This window comes from Pteronotus mesoamericanus, unplaced genomic scaffold (assembly GCF_021234165.1).
Source record: "Pteronotus mesoamericanus isolate MK-2021 breed Mesoamerican mustached bat unplaced genomic scaffold, CSHL_Meso_final contig_32, whole genome shotgun sequence".
NCBI classification, from domain to species: domain Eukaryota; kingdom Metazoa; phylum Chordata; class Mammalia; order Chiroptera; family Mormoopidae; genus Pteronotus; species Pteronotus mesoamericanus.
Genome location: NW_026555134.1, coordinates 11,360,652 through 11,384,786, shown reverse-complemented (window position 1 = coordinate 11,384,786; position 24,135 = coordinate 11,360,652). Strand labels below are relative to the sequence as shown.

The 24,135-nt window shown below is 40.9% G+C and overlaps 1 protein-coding gene across 2 annotated transcripts in view; it reads right to left on the bottom strand.

Annotated features, from left to right (window-relative positions):
- Window positions 1-21,931, bottom strand: part of FNIP2 (folliculin interacting protein 2) — a 120,215-nt gene extending 98,284 nt beyond the window's left edge. For both annotated transcript variants that reach the window (XM_054576095.1, XM_054576097.1), the window contains exon 1: window positions 21,649-21,931. In XM_054576095.1, the coding sequence (XP_054432070.1) occupies window positions 21,649-21,755 (107 nt within the window). In that variant the 5' untranslated portion in view covers window positions 21,756-21,931. The remainder of the gene's footprint in view (window positions 1-21,648) is intronic.
- Window positions 21,932-24,135: the final 2,204 nt, after the last annotated feature.

Sequence of the window (24,135 nt, the reverse complement as noted above, 5' to 3'; positions counted from 1 at the left end):
CTTCTTTATCTTTCAAGCCCTATCAAATCATCACTTTGATTTTCCGCCGTATCAGTCATTCAGTTGGAAAAGCCCTCAGAACTCCTTCTGTGATGAGCTGACCGTTTACCTTCCTTCTAAGGCGGCTGAGTGCTGTACAAGTGATTCTGGTTACTCGCAGTGCTTATGCTCTATAAAGTCTCAGAAACCTGAATTGTTGAATTAAGAGCTAGTGCTATTAGGAGAAATGCAGGATTAGGTTCCTGCAAGCCTCTGGTGACATTTCCATCAACTGAGTTATACTTACCCATGTTTTATGTGTGTTTCTGTTTAAAGGCACTTTATTTAATATACATTGATTATTGCTTCAAAAGATTGAAATCAGAGCCAACAACACTGTAACTCATGCCCAAACGAAGCTTATCTAACAGATATTTTCTTTGTAAGGGACATCACAGCCTTCTTGCCTTAGGAACACTAGACAGCACTTCGGCGCTATGCTTGGAGCCATTTTAAGCAGCAAAATTACCAAGAAAAAGAACAAAAATGCAAAAAAAAAAAAAAAATTACCACCCAACACTAACTAGCCTGTGAAAAGGACTCTGTTTACAGTATGAAAGCTGATCTAAGAAGACTGAGTGCCACCTTGTCTGACCTCAGCAGGACACGTGCGCACGGGCACCTTCCATCTTCTGCCCGGCTGCCCGTGTCCCTGAACGCCCATGAAAGCATCACAGGCATCGACTGCGGGGTTGTGAACGAATTTTAGTGAGTAGATAAATTCACAAACATGGAATCCACAAATAAAGAGGATGGACTCTACTTGGTATCTGACAATGGTTTTTGGTGACCATTTCCTCTACTAAACTCTAAGCCCCCTGAAAGCAGGTAGCTTAGTTCTCCGTTTGTGCCCAGACACTAGCACAGGGCTGGGTGTATATAAGGCACTCAATAAATGTCTGTTAACCAGAACCTCAACCACATCCACTTTGCTTCCTTCCATAGGGAAAAGCTCTGCTGCTTCTTATCCAAGAAAAAGCCTAGACAGATCCCCTTCTCCAGGTCTCACTGTCCCTCACCTGCGCGGGACACGACTCTACAGAAGCTGCCTCACCATCACTACCTTTTTACCTACTTTCAACCCGTCTGCATGTGGCACATAATGAGCTCGAAACTACTGACTTACATTGCCCTTATTATTTATTCGCTACAGCGCAGAGAACGTGTAGGAAAGGAAACACACAGGGCGGTTACCAGCAGTCCCTAGAGCAGGGAGGCGCTGCACTCTGGAAGCCTATGGAAAACAGTGACATTCCGCAAGAGAGTTTCCTGCGTTTTAAAAGTGGCCAGTTGTAACTTGCAAAATTCCTAGTATCACAACTATATCAACATGAAAATTCCTAAGGGCTCTGAATGCAGAAGAAACATCTAAAGCCTAGGGCACCAGTGGAAACTGTGTAACAAGGGACTGGGAGCAACACCGGCCTGAGAGCGTTTATGGAGAAACTACAAGTTCCCATCTGAAAACCCCACCTTCTCAGTTGTTGCTGCCCCTCCTCCACCCACCTCTCACCTTCAACCCTGTCCATTCCACTGAGTTAGGCTTTCAAAAACTAGTAAACAAATTTTAATCATGATAACCTGGTCTTTATTTTTAGAAAAGCATCTGCAGATAAAATGGAAAGACAACAAGAAATTTTAAATTATGACCTCAAATATCAAAATGACTTACATACACATATTTAGCCTCTAACTCTCCAAATGGAAAGATAAGCACCTAAGAAAAAACGGAAAAATAAAGGAATCCACCAATTTCAGAGGCTTAAGTCATTTAACAAATGCTTACGGAGCACTCCTGAAGTCCTCCTTGCCTCTGCATTTCGGTGCACCGTTAGCTCCAATTACACACTACAACAGAACAGTATGAACGAAACCTTCATGAACTGAACTGCTCAAGGGCAGGGATACGTCTTACTTATTCTTATATTCTACCAATCCATTGTAATTGGCCTATGGAAGATATTAAGTAAATGCTCTTGAGTGAAGATTTATTGTATGAGGTCCTATAGGTTCATTCCTAAGTTTACTTTCAGAGATCAGAGCACTTGTCAGAAACATAAAAGAAGGTCAGAGTACCTGGCCATCCAGGTTAAACCTATATTATAGTCATTGTTCTAATAAATAAATGACCTAACTGTTCTTCATAACATAATAACATTTTAAACACCTTAACTGTAAGAAATGCCTTCCAAGTGATAAGAGCCTCATAGTTTATGTAGACACAGCCACACCCCCCAATCCCACTCCCATACAGAGGCTCAGAAGGGAAGGGAGGATAGCAGGAGACTGCTCAAGAACCTACGGTATGTTGAAGGAAAGTACAGCTTAAAGAAGAGTCATCTGAAGTAGCTGAGACCCCATGAACGCAACGCAGTCCCCTCTTGCTCTGGGCAACAGAGTGGTTCAAGAGGCACCTCTGCTTTCTAGAGAAACACACTGCTCCGATATCGTCTGATTCTGCAAAGAAAAAAGGGGTGTGACTGCAGATTGGGAAAGACCTGGTAAGCCTGGGCAGAGGCGAGATGGTTGCCACCCTTCGCTGGCAGACAATGGCAGCACTGTTAGAAGCACTGATCGATGCACTTAACTGCCCAATCGGGGCCATAGAAGAAATACTCTGAAATTTTTCATATATTTCCCTGGATACCAATCACAATCAAAGACCACACCCAGTAGAAGATAGTGTAACAAATGGTTAACTGCTTACCTAGCTAACAACTGTGCGGCTTACTATGAGCTTAGTACAGTACTTTGTTCTCACTCTCTCATCTAATAGGGACTCTATTTCAATGAAACCTGAGATGGAAAGTAATTTGCCCAAAATGACACAGCTAGTGGAAAAGAGGTGGGATTCAAATCCGACACAAATACACATATCATCTTAATTACTATGGATCCTGCCTTGCTTCCCTTAAATAGAAAAAATTAAATTAAAATTTAAAATGTAAACAAACTATAAATACTAAACATAGACATACATTGACTCTATGTAGAAAGCGCCTGTACATGGTCGGTGCTCACTAAATTGTATTACTGTCAATTTTCTAGTAGGGCTGACCAGATATAGGAAATCAGGAGCAAGCTCAAGAAGTGGAACTTGTTTTTAAAATTATACTACTGTGAAAGTCCAGTCTGAGTTAATGAATCTTGGCTTTTCACTACTGCCCCCTGACAATCCAATAGATGCTACAGCAACCAACTGCCAGTCTCACTCTTCTAGTACCCCGAACCGTTAATGGCTTTAAACAAAGAAGTCACAGCAGCACAGCAAGCCCCTTCCTCATTCCTCCTTCCCATTAAGAAGGGCATTATTTTCATCTAGAACATCCCCGCCACTCCAGTAACTGTTAGGATTAAGCCAAGTCACCACCACCCCTAGAACATGGAAAAAAAAAAATTCTCATTACTTTCAACCAAAAACTATTCTGTTTTTGCACAAGCCTTTCCTTTTACATTGTTTTTATTCTTGACTAAGGACCGAGCACGTAAGGGGAAAAAGTCAAGTGGCTCTGACCACTACACATGGCCAGAACACACCTGACTGCCAACAAAAGCTGAATGCCGGGAAATCCTGTGAGTGTGTGTTTAGGGAACTGGGGCACGGAGGGGGACAGTTGCATGATCAAGTCCAGACTGCTGTCACCATCAGCTGGCAGTCCTCGGGCGCCTAGTCTATTTGTGTGGAACCCCCTTTAACCTCCCCTTAACACGGCAACGTTTCAAGAGGCCTGTCCATGTGTACAGCCTCTTTTACACTAGTCATGTGTTACAACGCCAAAAGCTACCATAAAGAAACCTAGGCTGAACTAGGAGATGATCTTTCTCCTGAAATTACTCCTATCAAAAACCCCCAAAAAAGCTAAGATGATCTCCACAAAAGGAAAGGAAAGCTGAGGTCAAAGACATAAAGACATTAAGCTCCCACCCGTGAGCTAACAGGTCCCTTGCTTATTCATTTATTCAAACACTTCCCAGGTACCTAGGGACGCCAAGCGCTGTATCCCAAAGTGAAAAATACAGCCACGGCCTGGCCCTCCGTGCCCTTGCAGTGCAGGGGTAGAATCAAGCGGAGGCAATCACAACGCAGCAGGATAGGGTGCTAAGTGCAGTGATGAGTGTGAGAGAGAGCAGACCTATCTAGTCCCGCTTGGGAGGGGGTGGTGGAGTGGTGTGGGCACTATCAGCAAAGGCTTCCAGCTATCAGAGCACTTAGCACGTACCAGGCGCTGCTCTGTCTTTGCAAGAACAAACACATTTAAATCTCATAACCACACCAGGAGGTAGTTACTATTATTCCCAAGATACCCAGAAGAAGACAGCCGCACAGCAAAGAGCAGCTCAGGAGATCACACGGATCATACAGCCATGAAGCAACGGTGTCAGGACTGGAAGTCTGGAGTCTGGCTCCAGAGCCCACACCCACTCCAAACCACCCCCCTAGGTAGGAGTCAGTAGGTTAAAGGCGGAAGGGAGGAGGCGAGTTCCAGGCAAAGAAATCTTTGTAAAGGGAAAGCTCAAAATTGTTTGAGGAACTAAGAAGAGTTCACTTTGACTGGTATAAGGAGTGGGAGGGGAAGAGCAAAAGGAAATGCGCCAGGGGCAGCCACATGAAGGAGTTTGGAGGTGATTTTTATGAACTCTGTGTAGAGTCCTGAGCACCGCAGTACCAGAAAAGGGCAAAGATCTAATGAAACAACAGAGCTGCAGCAACACATGAAAGAATGCAGATTTATGAACATCAAACACCAAAAACTGCACTCTGCCTACATATTCTTAACAGCTTTTTACAAGGGCAAAACAAGGTAACTTGCCAGACTCATAGGACTGAAAACAGGCCGAAGCCTGATGCAGGAATTAAGAGGTGTGTGTTTTAGATCTGGCCCTACCCATATGGACAACTATTTCTGCGACCTTGGCCAATGAGCCTGTTTCCTAGTCTATAAAATAAATATAACAGTTTTGGAAAATATAACCTGTGTAAATGCAAGTTATTATAGCTAAGTCCATCTTATCAATTATACTTTCTCTGAAATACTGCTCTTTAACAAACAGCACATTTACTCAATATGCACCTCTCTCTCACCACAATTTACAGGAAAGAAAACCATGGGAAAATTGGATTGTATCACATGTAACTCCTAACTTCAGCATCCTAAACCTCCAGCATGGCTTGTTTCTGCTCTGAAATCGCCACCACAATATTTCACAGGCTAACCAAATCTTTGTTTTTTCTAAAAGAAATGATTCAATTAAGAGGGCTTCTGGCTAATTGCCCCTATGGAGTGTGGGGAATATTCCTAACTTTCTCAATGACATCTTAAGTGTGAGATCCTCCAATCCCTGACGAGTCCCCTCCTAGACTCCTGGGAGATGGCAGCAGCCACCTGGAGTCACAGGTGCTTCTGCCTCATGTAAAATTCAAATCACAGACTTGGGGATTAAAAGAAACCTTAGGGCCTTGAAAAGCAAGACTCAGAAAATAATCTCTCTCCCTTGTGTTTCTTCTCCCCACCCCACTAAGAAATTACCTCATCTAAGTCCATTAAAGTGACAAGTAAAAAGTAGAGAGAGCACCATGAAAAGGAAATCACAGAGTCCTGACCAGTGTGGCTCAGTTGGTTGGGCGTTGTCCCGCAATGCAAAAGGCCACCAGTTAGACTTCCCGTCAGGGCACACGCCTGGGTAGCAAGTTCAGTCCCCAGCCGAGGCACGTGCAAGAGGCAAACAAATGATGTTTCTCACATCAATATTTCTCTCCCTCTCTTTCTCCCTCCCTTACCCTCTAAAAATAAATAAAATCTTAAAGAAAAAAAAAGAAAAGAAAAGAGGAAATCACAGTCATCAGAGAGAAACCCCAGGGGATCAAAATCACAATACCTTGGAGACTGGTTAATTTGCTGCTACTTTTTTAGGAAACAGGGAACAAGAATATCACAGAATAAAGGTTATAGCGGTGACTGTCGGAGCCTCCTCACAAACTAAGCTGTGTTGTTTGGAAAATAAAAACCACCATCAACTCTCATTACCCTTTGAGGACAGCCACAATTTATGGATGAAATAAATATTTTCAAGCCCTAGTTGGTCCAGTTAATTCAAAATTGATATCCACAGACTTCAAATGGGAGAAAAAAAATTCTGATAGTCCCTTAAAGCTGCAATAGTATAAAAAGTATGTACTAGCAAACTTAGGTTGTTTTTTAAAACTATGGCCATGGGAAACCAAAACAAGTGTTCCTTTATTCATCTGAATCTCATCTGCCATTAAAGTTTTCACTACATGCACTGCATTTGTACACAGGTATCTGATCACTTGTTTTTATGAGGATAAAACAGCGTGAAGCCAGTAGAATATTTATCTTGGACAGAGAACTGGATTAGGACCAGAAAACAAAAGTAGGAATAAACAACCATTTCTCTAGAAGGAGAAGTATAAACAGAGTGGCCTTTCAGTGATGGGTGTAAAGACTGAATTTAACATTTTCATAACTAATCTGAGTGACAGACTGGCTAGAGATAGGGCCACATTTCTAAATAGCACTAAACATCTTTACCAGGAAAATGCCCAGTGAGAGGGAACACACAGTAAGATCTTTCAGGGTTCTTTGAAACCTGAAGTAAGTGATAAATTAGTTCCAGGTCTGGTCAGTTTAAGTAAAGATGGCACTCAAGCTATTCTTGTAACAGACCAAAGCTCTAAAAACAAGCATATTCTTAATAAAATAAGTCATGTATTTCTTTCTGAGGCCATGAATCTCAGAAATCTACACTGGAAACAGTATATAAAAAAATAAAATGATGTATTAAAAAGAAGTCTCTTTTGTTTTTTTTTAAAAGAAGTACATAACCCTGTAACTGAAAAGAAAGAACAAAAGCAGGTAAACACACTAAGAGGCATGAACAAGATAAACACACTTACTGATTAAATTCTGAAATACAAGCATTGGGAGATGTTCTTAAAGCTTCAGAGACAAATCTATGCAAAACTGATAAAGGAACTTTATATAATGGCTACTAAATGTAATAATAAATTTAATATTTCTCTAAGTAGTGGTACTAGTGGAAAATAAAAAGGTTCAAATAAATACACTTAAACATTTTCTGAGCTCCTATTAATGTACTCAGTGCTATGCTACGAACTTCAGGGACATACATATCATGCTCCTTGCACTCAAAGTATAATTTGGTAGTGTTTGGATAATTAGAAGAATAACTGGTAGAATACTGTGCCATAAAAAGAAAGAACTCTAAGTTCATGAATTCAGAGGGCCTTCCCATTTGGGGGCAATCAGCAAAGACAATCAGAGGTGGAATCTGAACTGACTTTGGAAAAACAAAAAGAATTTTGACAAAAGTAAATCTGGGGAAGGGAGTAGGAAAAAAAGTCTTAAGAGCAAAATATGGATTTCCTGGGCCCTCGGTCAAATAATGGCTTAATATCTCCCCTGACAACCAATGCCTCATGAACATCACTACGTGGAATATCCAACTGCACCTCAAATTCAGTCAAAACCAAACATATATATTCTCTTTTTTAAAAGACATTCTTCTTATAACTGTGTTATTTTTGTTAATTATGCTACAATTCTCCCAAGTTACTCAGGCTCAAAATCTTGAAGTTATTTTATATATTACTACTTCTTCAGAATTATTTATTCTTTTTGTTAATAATTCCCTTTCACTCACTTTCACATCCTGTCTGGTTTTTCCTTTGAAATATGCCTCATGTACATTCCTCCACGCATACCAGTTGGGTCCCCAAGGAAACGGCATTCAGAGAAAGCAATAGAAGATATATAAACCCCTAATTACTTGCTCAGCTTTGATGACAAATCTCAGCCTCAAATCCTAGTAAGTTAGACTGGGCCAGTCTCTGAACTGGATGGGACCAGATGGAGAATTCCAGCTGTGAGGATTTTAGGCCACCCAGAGCCTAAACCAGTATAGGTCAAATGACCTCCGCCTCTGCCCCCATAAGGCCACACAGGAACTAAACTGATGGACCTTTACTGAGAAGGAAGGCAGAGAGGAAGGGAGAGGGGGAGGGAGGGCAAAACGTGAAGCCTGCCCGCCCCAGTGGGCCACCCCGTCAGTGTCTCACATCCCAACTATTTCTAGGACAGGAATAAAAGGGAAGTCCTCTCAACAGTGGGGAGGGAACTGGTAGATTAGCAACACTTTGAGATTTGTTTTGAAGAAGAGAAACTCTATTAATTTATCCTTGAGGACAACTGCAGCCTTCCTCCACTAAAATTATCTCAGGGTTCCTAGAGGCCCAGTACCTTGCACATACAGGTTTCTAACATAAAGGGAGAGAGCACAGGTCTAACACATGATTAGCAATACATTAACCCCAGGGAAGTTACCTACTATGGTCTGCTTATTGGACCACAACAATTCTGACAATCAGGTGCTAATTTTAACACAAATCTGAAAAGAACCTTCCTCTTAAACAGCTACTTAACATGCTAGCAGGGTCAAGGCAATCTCAAAACAACTCACGTTGCTACCGCTGTGTTAAACACAATATTGACTTTAACGGTCCAAGCTGTAAAACTCAATACTGGCTGGAATAAAGAGCAGCGCGGCACAGTAGTCAGCTGTAAGAGCAAAGTCCAGTGCAACCTAGATTTGAAGGGAAGATTGAAAGAAGACAAAATGATGAACAAATTAAAGCAGAGGTTTGCACCTAATGGAACTACACTCCACTGCCTTTTTTTTTTTTTTTTTAACAGCTTTATTTGGAGCAAGCAGAGGTTGCATACTCTCCTTAGCACATTATCTAAACTAGCATCCCCACGCAATTAGGGGCAGTACTTAGCACTTTTGCAAGATAAGATTACTGGACAATTGGAAGTTTTCCCTTTTTCTAGCTTCTCAGACAAATGCCTTTCTCTCTTTCCAGCACCCCACCCCAACCTTTTGTGTTGAAAAACTCTACCATGACTAATGGAATTAATCAATCTTCAAATACAAACTTCTCACCTTGGCATAAGTCTGGAATTTGAGGATACAGCCACAACTGGCTCTTCACAAATGTTTGAGAAATTAATCAATACCAATCAATACAAGAAACAGACCTATCAGGAAACTACTTAGAAAAAATGAGCTCCTGAAATAGAGAAAGAGATTCTGGGGGTGGATGGCGAGAAAACAGGCAGAACACAGAGGATTTTTAGGACACTAAAAATACTCTGTATGCTATTATAATGATGGATATATTTTATTACATGTTTGTTCAAACTCATGGAATATATAACACCAAGAATGAACCATAAGGTAAACTGGACTTTGGGTGATTATGGCGCATCAATATCAGTTCATCCTTGGTAAATAATACATCATTCTGGTGAGTTATCTTGATAATGAATAGGGAGGCTATGCATGTTTGGGGGTTTTGGGTGTATGGGACATCTCTGTACCTTCCCCTCAGTTTTACTGTACATCTAAACCTTCTCTAAACAAATAAAGTCTTTAATTCTTAAACAACTACTTAACATGCTAACAGGATCAAGGCAATCTCTGAGAGAGAGAAAGAGAGAGAGAGAGAGAGAGAGAGAGAGAGAGAGAGATCTGATAGGTTTACCAAGTATGAATTTTGCTACAGGCTGGAAGGGAAACCATAAAGGTGGAAGCAGGATATTTGTTGTGCAAGTCTGTTTTTCCCGCCCTGGACAGATAAGAGAGGTCCGGGATTGTGGGGCAGAGGGAAAACTAAGGCACACAGGTTCTGCTTCCTGATACCATCTATAGTAAAACTGCACTTCCTTGGATCCCAGCACCAAAGTTTAAGTTAAGGTGCTTGTGCTGAGCCAGCTGCTTCATCAGCCCACTACTGGAAAGCGCAGCGGCTCCCCAGTGGCTTCAGAGAGGGAACTCCACCTTTTGATAGAGACAAGCTACTTGTCATTTCCCTACAATCTGAGATGGGATTAATATAGGAAAGTAGCTGAAGGAACTGGAGGGAGGGACAAATAATATTTAAGAGAGGGAAAAGAATCACCATTTATCAAATGCATAATAAGTGCCAAAGGCTGTGCAATAGGTATGATTAGCATGTATTATTATCTCTAGTCTTCAGAACAACCTGTAAGAAAAGCAATTTTACATCCCTTTTACAGGTTAAAAAAAACAAACAAACCCAAAAACAAAACCTCAGAAAGGAAAATGGGCCCAACACTGCATGTGCGGGAGCCAAGTGTGGTAACAGGAACACAAAGCCCTAACAAAGTCCCTGCTCCATTACCGTCAAAGTATAACTGAGGACAACCCACCTGCTCTTTGGGGTTACCTAAATTTAAAAGTTAAAATAAATAATGCCTGCAAGGTCCTGCACAATCTGGTCCCAGGGGATCTTGCCTCACAGGTCACTCTGTTTGCAAAGAACTGGTCCATTCACTAACCCAGGGGCATCTCTAAGGTAAAAAAAAAAAAAAAGAGAGAAGGTCTTCGTGCCCCTTAGCTCTGAAGTCCTCCTGCCAGATGGCACCTCCACAGTGAAGCCGCCCCAACCAGCCAGGCTAAAAAGCTCTCACTCCTTCCTTCCATCTCAATCTGACTTTAGAGATTTGGTTCTGCGCTACTGCTCTGTATTATCAATTAGTTTTACACTTAACATCTATTGTTTGTACAATTAAATGGGAAGCTCCCTAGAAATAATGCCTAAACTTCCTATTTCCTTAAAAACTTCCACAGAATCTTACCTCTTAGGTACTTCAAATACATTAACCTGCAGAGGGGGACCACAGGACACATAATTAGGAAAGAATTCATCGACTTGGCTTTAATTCCCAGCATCATTAGTTAACTACTCAGTAATCTCCAGCAAACCTCAATTTTTCATCTATAAATTATTTAACCTCATAATCTATAAATTAGCTAATACCCACTTTCAAAGGATAACTGTGAGACATGTAAATAAATAGTAAAATAAATACATGTAAGTAAATAAAAGCATCTGAGCACAGCGCCCAGCACGTGATAGATGGTTTTATTTTCTACAGATATTAGAGGCGTCTCCTTTAACGTTCTTGAGAAGTAGCTATTTACAGGCATATTAATCAAGAGAATCCATTTACATACATATTTTATAATATGTCCATTAATTAATGAGGTTTACAATATGAAAAGATATCTTTAAAACTGTAAGTGGCTATCTGCATTATAAAACAATTTTTCTCCTAGTTTTATTTTTTGCCCATACAACTTTATAATAAAAGAAATTTTAAAGGATATTTACCCACAGTTCATTACTGCATCACATCAACTGTTGAATTTTTCTGTTTTCCTTTGTAGCTCTTGGTCATATGTTTACATATTTTGGTAACATATTCATCTTCTACATGCTAATTGGCTTTGGTTTCTTTCATTTGACATATTGAGCATTTGATTATATTAACATTATGTTAAATACTGATGTGTTAATTATAATATATTGAAAATTATATATAATTAATGTAATAATTATATATATTACAATTGAATCATGTTATTATATTAAATACATAATTTGATTACATTAATTCAACACTCATATCATTTATCATATAATATCCAATGAAGCTAACATCACAATTTAGCCACTTTCCTATTGTTAGAAAACTATCGTGATTCTTTTTAGATTTTTATCATTATAATAATAATGTCTAAAGAACACCTCTATGCACGAAAGTTTTTTTGCTTTTTCTTAACGTCTTCATGCAGAGAAATTTTTCTTTTAAATCATTGGGTTCAAAAAAAGTACGCCATTTTTAGAACAGCCAAACTGAATTGCAAAAGAGCTTAAAACAATCAGCACAGACACTGAACTAGACAAGTGACCGCAAACCACCAAGGGTGCACCGGGTCTGAGTTTCCCCGCCACCCCACCAGCACTGTTTCACTGGGGCACTTTAAATCACCTCCACTAAACAGCCAATATGTTGTTGGCAGGAACAAAAACTGGAACGTCTCTAAAGGGCAACTGGGCAGAAACTCCATCCTGGGCCTTCATCCTAGACATATACTTGAGCTTATCCGTAACTATCTTCTGATCAAGAAGTTCACCATCTCCAACAAAAAAGCCTAAAAACGATACAAATAACGACCAACAGGGAACAGGTTAAAATTTAGCGCGCTTGGCTGTGCATGAGGAGGGCTTCATGTACCCACACGGAAGGGTTCTTAAAGATAGACATGTAAGCCCCCACCCGGACCAACTAAATCAGGACCTCTGAGAAAGTAGTGTGGGCATTTAAAATCTCTCTAGGTAACTTTAATGTCCAGCGAGACTTGAGAACCACTAGGTTAAAGTATACACATGCATTTATCCATTGGAATACTGGGCAACTATTAGAAAAATGCTAAACAGTGTGTATACCAACATTTTGAGTGAATGAAAGAGAATTTTTTTCTTGTATTTGCACAGAATATTCTTGGAAGGATAGAAAAGAAATGGGTATAATAATGGTAGCCTTTGGGGGGAGAGATTAGGAGTGTTAAATAAAATTTATATTTCAATGTATATCATTTTACATTGTTTGATTTCTTATCAGGTGCATTTAAAAATTAATAATGTTGAACAGAATAGAATAACTTAATTTGTAAGCAATTTTTCGCGAACAAATGGCACTAAGTCATGTACAGTAATACCCCACAGCAGGGGCCTGGTTCACAGGGTCACCATGGAGCTCCGCACACTCGGAGACAACCAAGTGTCTACCAAGGGTCCTTCTTCGCCCTTTGGGCAGATAGTAGTTCCTGCTACCTCCTTCTGCCCTAGCAACTAACTTATTCAATGTACCATTCTAAAGCAAACAGTCGTTGCCTGATATTCTTAGGGAAAACGTTTACTCACAGTTCCCTCCCTCACACAGTGTAGGGCATCATGAATATGTTAGTCTAGACTATACTCTTCTTAAAGAATGTGTCAGATTTATAGGCCCATTTTTAAGTTATTTCTGAAAATGAAAAAAGTATACATAGAAAGCAGAGTTGGGCTCTCTCTTTTGTCTAAAGCACTCACTGCATGTAACGTGCATACTGTCTCTGCAGGGTCCAGAATACCAATACTGCTTTTCTAATTAAGTGTGCTACATTTTAAATTTGAAAGAACCAATTGGCTAATTTCACTCTATAATGTATTTCGGTTTTACCAGGCCACACAAAAATTCAAATAAATCTAAAAAGTATAAAACAGAGTTTTATATTAATTACACACAGCTAATGATTTCAGAGTGCAGGTTATTTACTGTTTTCAGTAGCTGTGGGACTTTAAAACTGGATTGCTTTTATTGTTTTTGTTTTTGAGGTGGCAGCAGGTCCCTTATCCTCTGAATCTGATACCATAAAAACAATTCATCAATATAAATGGAAAGGATTTTCATATATTCCTTTAAAAAATGTTACAAGCATGCCAGAAACATCAAGAAAGGCAGTTCCCTACTGAAAAACATTAATAGTTCAAGATATCAGGGCCTGGAATACCAGAGAATCTTTAAGCATCATCGGTCTCTTATATTTATTCACTTGCCAGGCATTTTATTAAATACATCTCCCTGCCAGGCACTGCATTAAGCACTACAGACACAAAAGCAGGGTTGGGATTTAGAACTCCCACATGGTTCTCTAACCATAACATGTGATTTTCTTGTTTCTTTCAATTACTTTCAAATGTATGCTTTAAAGTGGCAAGTTTTAAAAATATTGTCACTATTTCTCAATCATATTTTATAAAAGATCTTGAGTAAATGCAGATGGTTAGTTAAGAGCTAAATGAGAGCAAAAAGACTGAATTTTTCCCCATCACCTCTAAGCTTTCAGCTGTAAGATAGAAAAAGAGAAAATATCCAACCGTCTGGGTACACCAAGGAGAGAAAATTGGCAATCTGAAGTATTTATGAGGTGTTAAAGGCAGAACTGATCAGACTGTTGATTCTGCTGCTTCTTCCTAACACATCCTAAACACCTGTTTTGTCTCTTGAGGAATGTGCCGCTTAACATCTAACTTGTCCTCAAGTTGTGAAGAAACAGAGTTGCCATAACAACAAAATGAATAGTTTAGTTAGTAGAAGTTATCCAATGAAATGCAAAAATCCACTCAATCCCGTTTAATTGATATGTGTACTTGCAAGCAAATTCTAGTTTTCTGTTTGTAAAACTGTCAAAGTAAATGTCAATGTGTTCTGTCGAAATATATCATGAATAAAATATTAAACACAGATACACACATCTTTTGGTCAGAGTAGGCCACAAATAAATAAAATTAAACAATAACTGTTTGACCATTAACTCTTGGTGATGCTGCATTTAGGATTACAGGGTCTCAAATATACCTAAATCAAGGAAAAGCAGACACTTCGAAAGTTAGTTTATTTTTTAGGTTATGTTAAACTGCCAAGTAAATTCATGTACATGTTTAATTTCTGCTAATATCTATATGCACAATATAATGGATGGTGCTTTCCAACAAGTAGGTGATCCATTTCCTAGAAAAATATTTGTCATAAACACACAGAGTTAAGGCTGTTGACATATGTGCTTAATTAAATTATTAACTTCCAACATGCAGCTATCTTTACTGGGAACCAGACAGGGCTCCACCAGCTACGTGGGTTCTCAATCCATCTCCCACAGCTTTTGGGGAATGACTTTCTACTGCCCTAACGACCGCTGCCACTTAGACGCCCTCCTGGATTTGGTGCTTGTTTTCACTTAGACATCAGTGGATGGATCGATCACCAATGATCACTTATTGAAAGATGTAGTATATGAAATACAGATATGTGCTCGTTTATGAATAAAAAGTCTTAGATGTCATAATTAAACCATCTTCATAAAGCAGTACATGTTGTCTCTTTATAACACTATGCTGGCCACATATTCTAGAGCACAATCTACAAATTCAGCAAGATTCAAGGGCAAATAACCAGAAAAATATTCTAAATATATACAGAAATGAAAGGCATACAGTTAAAGAGAGTGGACTATGATAGTCAGGGATCCAGACTCATGCTAATAGCAAAATCTATGTAAGAGAAAGAGCACTGTGCTACGCCACATGTATCCACAGCACTATAGTATTAATGGCTGCATTTATTGCACTTATTATGTTGTATTATTTTGGCACAAACAGAAAGTGCAATAAAAAAAGATATGTAGCATGATGTGTGAGAAGGCACTTTGTCCTTTTCAGAAGTCCATTATAAAGGCAGCTGGGCAGACTCTGGACGAACACAAGTGGGATGCCAGCCCATCTCCTTCCATCCCCATCCCACCCTCCCATTCAAGCACTGGTTACAAAAGTGCCTGTGTGGCCCTGAGAAGTGAGTCATGGATGTTCCATTTACAGACCGGGTGGAGTTGAGGGAAATCACTATTTCATGCCCAGTTAACTGGAAAAGTCCATCCTGTTTTTCCTCTTTTACATAAAAATCATTTTTCACAAACCTGAGATAAAGACTGCTTGCTAAGTAGAAACTCACCAAGTATTTTAGCACTCTTACATGCAAAGGGAAAGGCTGACTTGTACAGCCAAGGACATGATCTCATAGTGCAGGCTTAACAATTCACACTAGGCAAGGGACTTGTACAATCAGGATAAAACATTTGTTCCTTTTCGCCCACACCAAGAAAAACAGTGGCTGGAGAAATAAGCACAGCACCAGTTCCCAAATCAGATTCACCCACCAGGAGTTCACGCTGGCAGCCAAAGTACTCCATGAATGCAAGGACAATCTTTTACAGCTTCCTCTGCCAGGGAAACACAGCAGCAAAGTGGTTTCCCTAAACTGACCTCACAAGCAAACCATGAGAAACACAACCTAAAGTCACAACAAAAACCAATACTCTTTTCAGATCTACACTTGCACTGAAAGACCACCAGATCAGACCATCTCTCAAGACCACCTACTATGGCAAATAACAATGTGTGTAACATGATCACTTCAGAACTTAAAATTATAATGCATGTTTCAGTTTTAAATACATCCAAGCCAAACCCCTTAACTTACCCGAATAGTCCCAAAATCTAAGAGAGTGTGTGACTTTTTTATAAACATATTTCAAATAAATATTAATTAGATCTCTCTTGATCACTAATTTGAGACCTGTGTGGGTGAAGACTACACTGGGCTCTAAGGCTTGGGGGAAGCAGCGACCCTGCCTGACTAGTGAAAATTCTGCACATGTAAATTGCCTACAATTATCAGCATAACCAATTAAACTGGCCTCCTAAGGTTCACACTGAACTTAGGTTTTAAGTAGATTGAAACTCACAGCATATTACTTTTAATAGCAGGAACTACTGGTTATTTTAACAAAGAGGAAAAATTCTGAATTTTTATTCAGATCAGGTTTCTCACATAGTGTAAAATACCCCAAAGACTATTTAATATTTAAAGCAATTTAAATCACAGAAATAACAAATTTATTACAGAAAAATCCAAAATACCAGGAAAAAAATAAAACACAAAAGAGTAAAATAAAATTTTCACCTGCCTCTTGACAACCACTGCTAATATGCTTGTGTAAAGTGTTTCTAACCCTCATCCACATGTGCATAATCAAATTATACTACTGTTTTTAAATATTATTCATATAAGTTGGTATCTTGTTTTCACTGTTTCTATTGATTACATATTTCCATGTGTGCACATATACACAAATATATGTGTATATGTGCATGTATGTGTGTGTATATATGAATGTATATATATTTACAAATGTATTTTTATATATGTAAATATGTAAATAATTATTTGGCTCCTGCAGTGTATCATCCATTGTGTGGCCACACCCTTCTGTTTAACAAGTTCCTCATTTGGCTAAATAAAATTTTATTCTTGATTTAAAAAAAAAAACTTGCAAATAATTCTGAAAAACTAATACAGTAGAGTTTCTAAAATATTTCTGAAAACCCAGTCACCTCCATCTAGGTCTGAGCTACTGCCTGCTGAGTGCCTTTAATACTCCTCTGAAAACTTAGGGTCTCTGTCTCATCACTGGCAACAGCAAGGTAAAAATAAATAAATAAATAAATAAACAAACAAACATGTCACCTAAGTTCTATATCAAGTCTCTCATCTATAGAAAGAAAACAGATTCATATATATTTAATGAATATATAACCTGTTGTCCTTTAGAATGAATCATTCTGAAAAATGATTCAACTTTAGTAAAGCCTCAATACAGATAAATCATGCCTGAACTGCATGACTTAAAAAAGGGCTCTTGGAATACTTAAATCATTTTGTATTGCATTTTATTCCTTTCAAGAGATCTCCAAACTCATTGTATTACCTCCTTTCCACAACCCTATGACATACCACTGCTACTGTCACTTCACAGATGAGGACCAGAGAAATGGAGAGACTTTTTGGGCCTCACATGGTGCATGAAGTGGGATTCAATCAACAGCCTTCATTTGCCTGGTGCTTTGAAACCGCGCCCACTGCATTAGATGGGACAGTCAGTCCCTTCTTTCCCTCTGCCAAAAATCTCTAATAACCCCCATGGTGCATGGCACGTTTCAGGGCAAGGAGATACAATGTGCTGAGTGTGCCAATAAATCCAAAACGGTGGTCAAGCAAACACCCAGGAAGACATTCAGAAAGTAGTCAGAAGACATCAAAACTATGTACGTGTCACGTGTTTTGTTATGGGCATTAAAAATAGGAGCCTAGTGGAACTGACCCGGCAGTGGAAGGGGAGGAGAGGAGGCGCTTCTGGGCAACGTCCCTCTGTGAGAGGGAAGAGTAAGTCATGGCCCCGCCCTCCGTCATACCAAGTATGAGCGCAGTGAGTTCTTAATGCTGTACTTAATGTAAAGATTAGCTCTCTATCAATGTTTGGATTATCTTCTGGTTATAGTTGCCAATGTGTTACTTGCTGTTTATTCCTCTTGGTGTATAAGGTGTGGTCTTTGAGACTGCAAACTCCGACAGGCAGGGCCAAGGGTGTCTTACCTGGAATTGCACAGGTGGAGCACAAAACCCACAAGCATGTGAGCGTCAGATGCTATTTGATAACGAAGATCAGTGGATTAAGTTATATTTATACTACCTGGTAACAGATTACTTAAAGGTCTTCTAACACAACATGGATTAGCACTAACTAGGCCATTCAGGACTGGAGGGGAGGAGTGGAGTCTACTCTTTCTAGCATTTACGCAGCTGGCTACCAACCAGCCGAAATGCTTTTTATTTACTCCTCATATCCAGGTGACATAAACCCTTCATCTAACTTGTCCAAATTAAAATATGTGATTGGCTGTAATCTTTTTCACCCCACTGTTGCATACACATTTTAGATGGAAGCTAGTCTATAAATTCATCAGAGACATTTAAAAAAACTTTTTTTTAAGATAAAACTTCAAAGTCGAACCAGACATACATGTCACTGAGCATACCTTGGCTTTTAAAAATTCCTCAATGAACACGCTCACCTTAAATCCAAAGTAACCAAAAACCTGACTCTACTTCTGACTTGAGCCACTAGGCAAATAATCTCTTTTTGTACTAATTTAGCCTTTTTGGAACAAAGATCTATTCAAATATATATTTATGTGTCACTTAATTAAAAGTGAAAGCATTCTGAAGACCAGCAAATAGAGAATTCTCTCAAATATCAAGACCGCAATGCAATTCTATAACTTTAAATAAAGCTTACACTTCACAAGCACCATAATCACATAGTGTTCCTAACTACTCCCAAACATGTAAATTCAATCTCTTTTGATTTCTTTTGTTTGCTTAGCAATCTCTTTCCTCAAAGCTATGAAAAAAGCTTTTTGTCAAGATCCTAAAAGAAATACACTTAAGGAAGGAATCTTGACTCTGATGATTCTCTTTTTAAATGAAAAGCCAGAAAACATGAAGATCTGAAAATGACGGGTGATATAAGCTGCTTATATTGGACAAGAAATTTCCTTTCTGATCAACCACAGTATGTGAAAACAGGAGGAATTAGAGAACAGTAAGAAATACAGGGAGGTGAGTAGGAAGCGCCTAAGCAGGAACAGAGTAACATCCAGGGAAAAACTTGATGAAGGGCAAAACTTCAGAGATGAGGAGAAAAGTTTAAAATAACTAGTTCAAGTCCATCACAGAAATAAAAATATATAAAAGGCATACACAAATTCTAAAACAAATATATGTATATGATATATACCTATATGTGTATATGATATATATTATATATATATTTTTGAATCTTATTTGTACTTAAGTTTCTCATAAAAATATATACCAATATATGCCACAAAACTACTCAGAACATCTGCCTGAATCTTCAGGGGAACTTTCACTCTCATGATCTACAAGTTACATCCTGTATTTAAATGCACTGAAGAAGAGAAACTCAAATTCATATTAAGAATACTAGATTTTTAACCTAAGGATATTATCTTAATTTCTCAAAATCTATTCAACGATAAAGCTAATATCCTGTATGAGGCATCCCTTCTCCAAAGAGCACATGCTAGCTCCTACCTGGTTAACCCTGGATAAAATGAAGCACAAGGTCATTATATTGAAGGACAAGAAAGGGAAATTTTCCGGGAGGCTTTTCCCCAGAGCACTGCACAGCGTCTACAAGTTAAGTCAGGTAAAGAGAGCAGGAGAAAGACTTGCTTGGGTGCTCTGCGTGATTTGTCCTCGTCTTCCTGGGTCTTTACTGACGTCTGCTGCTTCATGTGACCCCTAGCAGGGACAATGCTGGAGGACCATCATCAAATGAGATGTTCAGCTGAGATCTCCAATTCTCGGAAAGATATTTACCACAAAAAGTTGTAGGAAATTCTAACGAGGTCAATTAAAAAAGAAAAGTCCTTGACACAATTTTGTGTTCTTCATCAGACACCAATGGAAAGTCAGAACACTACTACACTGAAAATGTTCCCACCAAGTGCGAATCAATTTCCCTAATATGGGTAGGCCCTAAATATAGCCACCTTTTTTTTTTCCAAAATACACTCAAACTTGTGGATGGAGGAAATAATGGTGGGCAACTGGGCAGAGAGCACGGGAAACAATGACGATGTCACTCAACTATCTCTACTAGCATTGAAATGGCTTCAAATGCCCTTGACAAATGGCTGACAAAGTAAAGACACCTGTAACACACATGCCCTTTTCTCTGCAGGCTTTGTTCCCCTGATGGAGCCTGGGTTACTAAAAGGGAAGAGAAGAAATTACACACCCTGGGTCTCAAGTAATTCTACCATTCTGAGAAGGAACACAGCATCACTAGTACTGAAAGCAGTGGAAGGAACAGAATTCCCTACTCAAATTATAAGGATTCAGCTAGCCTAAAGAAATATGAGAATTTAACCAAGGCAGTTTCAAGTCCTCACATTTTACCTTCCAAGCAACACCAAATACCCACGCCCACCCCACAAATACAAAACACTGGTATTTAATGTTCATATAAATGCAATAAGAGGCAGTGTGTTTTAAATGAATGGAATTCAAGGAAAGCAAAATCTGGAATATAAAACATTACAAAATTTACTCAAACACCTGAAACTTTTAAAAGGTTTATTATGATACTGGGACTACGCTTGTTCAGTAATAAACTTCTGCAAGACATTTTGGCCAAAAAGCACCTAGCAGAGTGTTACAGTCAGAAGTAGATGCTCAATTTAAAAAAAAAAAAAAACACTGGAAAAAAAACCCCTCCTTTTTGGAAGGTAAATAAATGAACTTCCCAACCTAAGTGTGCATTTTAAGGCATCTTTTAGAAGTTGGCCCTTGAAAGCAGAGGAGCACGGACATTTTAAAGACTGTATTCTGTGGTCACACTGCTTGGGTCAAAATGCAGGCTCTGCCACGTACAGCTATGGATTTTGGGCAAACTGCATTAAGTTCTCCCTGACTTTAAGTTTCCTCGTCTGCAAAATGGGAATTACAATAGTACCGACCTCACAGCGCTGTTGAAGAAATAAACAAGAAGTCGCAAGAAACCGACATAAAGCATTTCAGATGTTCAAGACTCCATAAAGGCTATTACTACGCTCAGGGGTCGCATCTCTAAACTATATGAAACAGCTTTGTTAAGCTAAAATCTCGGCCATTTCATAAGAGCATTTTACTCCCCCTTTCCCCACATCATGCGGCATCAACCTTCCGAATGACGTTGAAACTGCATACTTTTATTCATCCGTTTGCGAGCTTGTCATATTCAGTAAGAAGGAAGGTGCTCGTGACTGTTGCTCCTTCGCAACTTCAAAATACTGTCACGCACACAATAGGTTGGAGCTGCCCTCAAAATGACAGCTCACAGCTTCGCAGCGCCCGCAGAGGCTCCCAAACGGCTCTGCTGGAAAGAGGTTCACCCCAATTCCCAGCCAATCCCCCACCTCCACGGCCAAGCCAGCGCACGCCCGGGAACCCCAAGGAACAACTCTGAAAGGAGGAGGCGACCCCAATGAGTGGGTAGAGAGAGAAAGAGAGGAGGAGGGACCCTCCCAGCTACACAGAGGTTTCGGGACCACACTCGGATGACAAACCCCGAGACCCCTCGCCGGCGATGGGCTGCGACGTCCCAGGAGGCCCACTCCCCTTCTCTTTCCCATCCCCGGCGGGCGCCGCCGCCAACTCCGGTCCCGCGCCAGCCTCGCCCTCGGCGCCCCCTCACCTAAAGGCGGGTCCTTCCTTGGGAGCCCTGCCGTGGGCAGACGCCGACGCGGAGCTGCCGCCGCTGCCCTTTTTGTTGAAGAGCTTCTGGAGCAGGGTCGGGGCCATGATGCTGCCGCCGCCGCTGCGGCTCCGGCGGGCCGCCGGCTGGCACTCCGGGGGCCGGCGGCTCAGCGCGCAGCCGGGGGCGGCGGCCGCGGCGGCGGGGCCATCGCGGCGGTGGCGGCGGCGGCGCGGCCGCCCAGCCTTGCGGGAGAGCGGGGCCGCTGCGGCTGAGTAACTCTGCTCAGTGCCGGGGCCGCCGGCGGCCGGTCCTAGGAAAGAGCTGGCCCGCCGCCGCCGCTTCGCACGCTGACAGTTATCTCCTGCGGGAGGAGCCCGCAGCTCCTCCGCGGCGGCAGCGGCGCGGGAGGAGCGCGGCCACCCCGGCGGCGGCCATTGGCCTGGTAGTTGCCCGCCCCGGGCTCACGTAACCCCGGAGGGAGGCGCGGCCCGGATCGGGCGGCCCCGTGCTCGCGGCACGCGGGGGGCGGGGGCGAAGGCGCACGCGGTGCTTAAAGGGGCCCGACGGACGGGGGCGGGCGCGGTGCAGGCGGGGTGGGCTGTTCCGGGGGCGCAGCTCCGGTGGCTGCCGGGGTTCCCGAGGCGGAATCGTTGTTTCGAAACAGCCAGAGAGCCGCCAGGCCGATCTTTGTTCTATTGAGACAAAGCCCGTGAACTTGAGTCCTCGCTTTGTGCAGGTGCAAGGACTCGTTTATAGAAAGCGTGGGTTGGGGAGGAAAGGGTTTAATGCACGATGTTGCTGTTAACTGGACTGATTTGAAATCCCGCGACCACCAAGGTGTTGGCCTGTTTCTACCATACCCAGATCAAATTTGTCCGGGTTGGTTGCCCCCCCCCCCCCATAACTTTTTATTTGAATCATTTGCTCTATTTGGCATCTTGGGCCACCATACCATAGATATATAAAAAGTTGCATGTGAAAATGAACACATGGAATTCGCTACATAGATTTAGAAACTTGAGGGGAGTTATTTTATAACAAGGGAATGCTTTCCCAATACAGATTTAACAATCTAGGCACATGATAATCTGAGATCAACTGCAGATATTATTTGGTTTGGGCAAAAGAGGAGTTGTATTTGAGTTCACTCTAATTCTCAGTCCCACCCAACCTCCGTGAGAACATCAGCCTCTGGTGAAGAACTCTCCAAAAGCCCATGGTGGTGCAGGACCCTGCCAGACTCAAAGCAGCTTCTCAGTCTATGCCTTAGTTCCCCAGCTTTTCTGATGATGGGAATAAAGTTGGTAAGATTTGGATCCTGCCTCTCCTGGTTCCTTCTTCACCAGCGGTGAACAGTTTTTCACCTGGATTCTTAGATTTGTTCAGAGGAGAACGTGTGGAGACTAAAAGAGACTGTAATAATATCTCTTCTCGGCTTATTTTAATTTGCATTATCAGTTTTTATTGTGTGGGTTTCTGGCTTTGGTAGTAAACTATTGTGAATGATGATATGTTGAAATTTCACAGAGGTAAGGGAAAAATGATAGAAATTGAAACTCATTTTTTTCCTTCAGATTTTTACTGTTAAAAATGGTGGACTACCAAAAAAAAAAGTAAAATGGTGCATTAAGTACTTAATGCAGGTAAGCAATCACCCTTTTACAGAAGAAGTGTACATGGAACTCTGATTTGCAAATTTGCTCCTTCTTTCCATCTACTGGGAACATCTACCTCATAGGACTCAGTATCGGTCAATACCCTGTAAAGCAGGTATTGGCCTAATCTGTTGTGACTTTATTAAGTCCCAGGTTATATGTCCTGGCAACACAGTGCCCTCCCTTACCCCATCCTTGGGGTATATAAACAAAATAATGTCCTTAATTCTCCAAACTAAAATCTGCATACTCTTGATGTGCCTAGCAAGCTTTTGCAACTTCACACTGAAGAGGATTTTGACATGGTGTCCCTTGTTCCTCACCTCCAAGGACTGTTTCAGTTCCAACTCAGTCCAAGTGGGCCGGATCATCCAAAAGAGACAATAACAAACACAGCCTACCTCCGCCATCATCCTCAATTTTGGTCTTATTGGGCAACTCTAAAGGGAGAGTGTGCATTTGAAACGATTAAGGACAGACTTCAGTTAGGGGAGAAAAAAGGAACCGAAATAGTTCCCCTTTCTCCCTTTTCTCCCTTTGCTTCCTCTCAATACCACATTCTTCCTCATCCTAGTTCTGGCCAAACCTCCCGTTCCATATTTTAAAAGTGTACAAAAATCCTAACCAGCAAGCCACAAGGTTCTGGTAGACAGCTCTCCTACCCCGGTCTCATCATTTCTTTTCTTGGCTGCTCAAAGGCCTCTTCAAAACCTTCCCCCCACCCCCACCCCTTCATCTGTTGGTCATTGCCTCATTCCTAAGGCTTGTCAAAGTCCCAGTCTCCAGCACTGGTCTTGTGGCTTACCTCCCAGTGCCATACATTTCATTC